The sequence below is a fragment of the Mandrillus leucophaeus genome, unplaced genomic scaffold, assembly GCF_000951045.1.
Source record: "Mandrillus leucophaeus isolate KB7577 unplaced genomic scaffold, Mleu.le_1.0 Scaffold41, whole genome shotgun sequence".
Taxonomy (NCBI): Eukaryota; Metazoa; Chordata; class Mammalia; order Primates; family Cercopithecidae; genus Mandrillus; species Mandrillus leucophaeus.
Genome location: NW_012104365.1, coordinates 4,049,075 through 4,050,286, shown reverse-complemented (window position 1 = coordinate 4,050,286; position 1,212 = coordinate 4,049,075). Strand labels below are relative to the sequence as shown.

At 55.2% G+C, this 1,212-nt stretch overlaps 1 protein-coding gene across 1 annotated transcript in view; it reads right to left on the bottom strand.

Annotated features, from left to right (window-relative positions):
• Positions 1–128: 128 nt before the first annotated feature.
• MTG2 (mitochondrial ribosome-associated GTPase 2) overlaps positions 129–1,212 on the bottom strand; it is a 34,661-nt gene continuing 33,577 nt past the window's right edge. The window contains exons 5-6 of the mRNA XM_011992420.1: positions 460–678; positions 129–308 (exon numbers count right to left, since the gene is read on the bottom strand). Coding sequence (XP_011847810.1) covers positions 129–308; positions 460–678 — 399 coding nt within the window. The remainder of the gene's footprint in view (positions 309–459; positions 679–1,212) is intronic.

Sequence of the window (1,212 nt, the reverse complement as noted above, 5' to 3'; positions counted from 1 at the left end):
TGATCCACCTGCCTCAGCCTCCCAAAGTGCTGGGATTACAGGGGTGAGCCACCACATCCGGTCAACAATGCTACATTTTAAACAGAAAGCTAAATTTAAGAGTTACATCATTATTTTTCTGAATTATGTCATTTAAACGTAACCTTTGGGAGAATTCTGGAAGTTCTACCTGCTATTTGTTGGTGGCCTTCATAGTGGACGATCCCGACGTGGGGCTTCAGGGTGGTGAACGGGTAGGAAGCCACGGCGGGTCTGGCGTTTGAAATGGCCCGGAGCAGTGAGGACTTCCCGGCATTGGGGAATCCCACCTGGGGGAAAGAGGGAAGTCAGCAGTGTACAGGTGGGAAAAAGGTGAGCCGCACAGCTGTTCTCTTCTAGGCCACTGGCAAATCCCCATCGAGAACAGTGGATTTTCTAGAGTTCAGTGTGTGCGATGCTGTTGGCAGTGGGGACACCTACCATCCCGGCGTGGGCCACCGTCTTGAGCTCTAGGTGGAGAACTCGCTGCTGTCCTGGCTGTCCAGGGGTACAGGTCACAGGGGCACGGTTGTCGTTGGCCAGGAAGAAGCGGTTGCCTTTCCCTCCTGCCCCGCCCAGTGCGGCGATGTACTCGTCTCCCACGCGAGACAAGTCGGCCACGACTCTGCCTCCCTCCTTCACCAGCGTGCCCACGGGGACCTGGGAAACAGCAGGCACTCATCAGCTGAGCTCTATGAGCAGTGAGGACAGGTGGCCTTAACCCATTCCTGAAGCAAGTGCTAAGGAAAGAAGAGCAGACTGTGCCGGGTGGCTGCCCGCCCCACTCACCTCTGCTGACAGCTCTGGAGTACAAGGAAAAGGTCCCAGAGCTCCAGAGGTTTCGTGGGGCTGGGTACACACCCTTCTGACTGCACAAAGGACTTTTTCAAATAGTGTTTCTAAAACATTAGGGTGAACTGAAGCAACTGGAAAACAGCTAATCTAAGAGAAGAGTGAGGCCGGGCGCGGTGGCTCAAGCCTGTAATCCCAGCACTTTGGGAGGCCGAGACGGGTGGATCACGAGGTCAGCAGATCGAGATCATCCTGGCTAACCCGGTGAAACCCAGTCTCTACTAAAAAATACAAAAAACTAGCCGGGCAAGGTGGCGGGCGCCTGTAGTCCCAGCTACTCGGGAGGCTGAGGCAGGAGAATGGCGTAAACCCGGGAGGCGGAGCTTGCAGTGAGCTGAGATC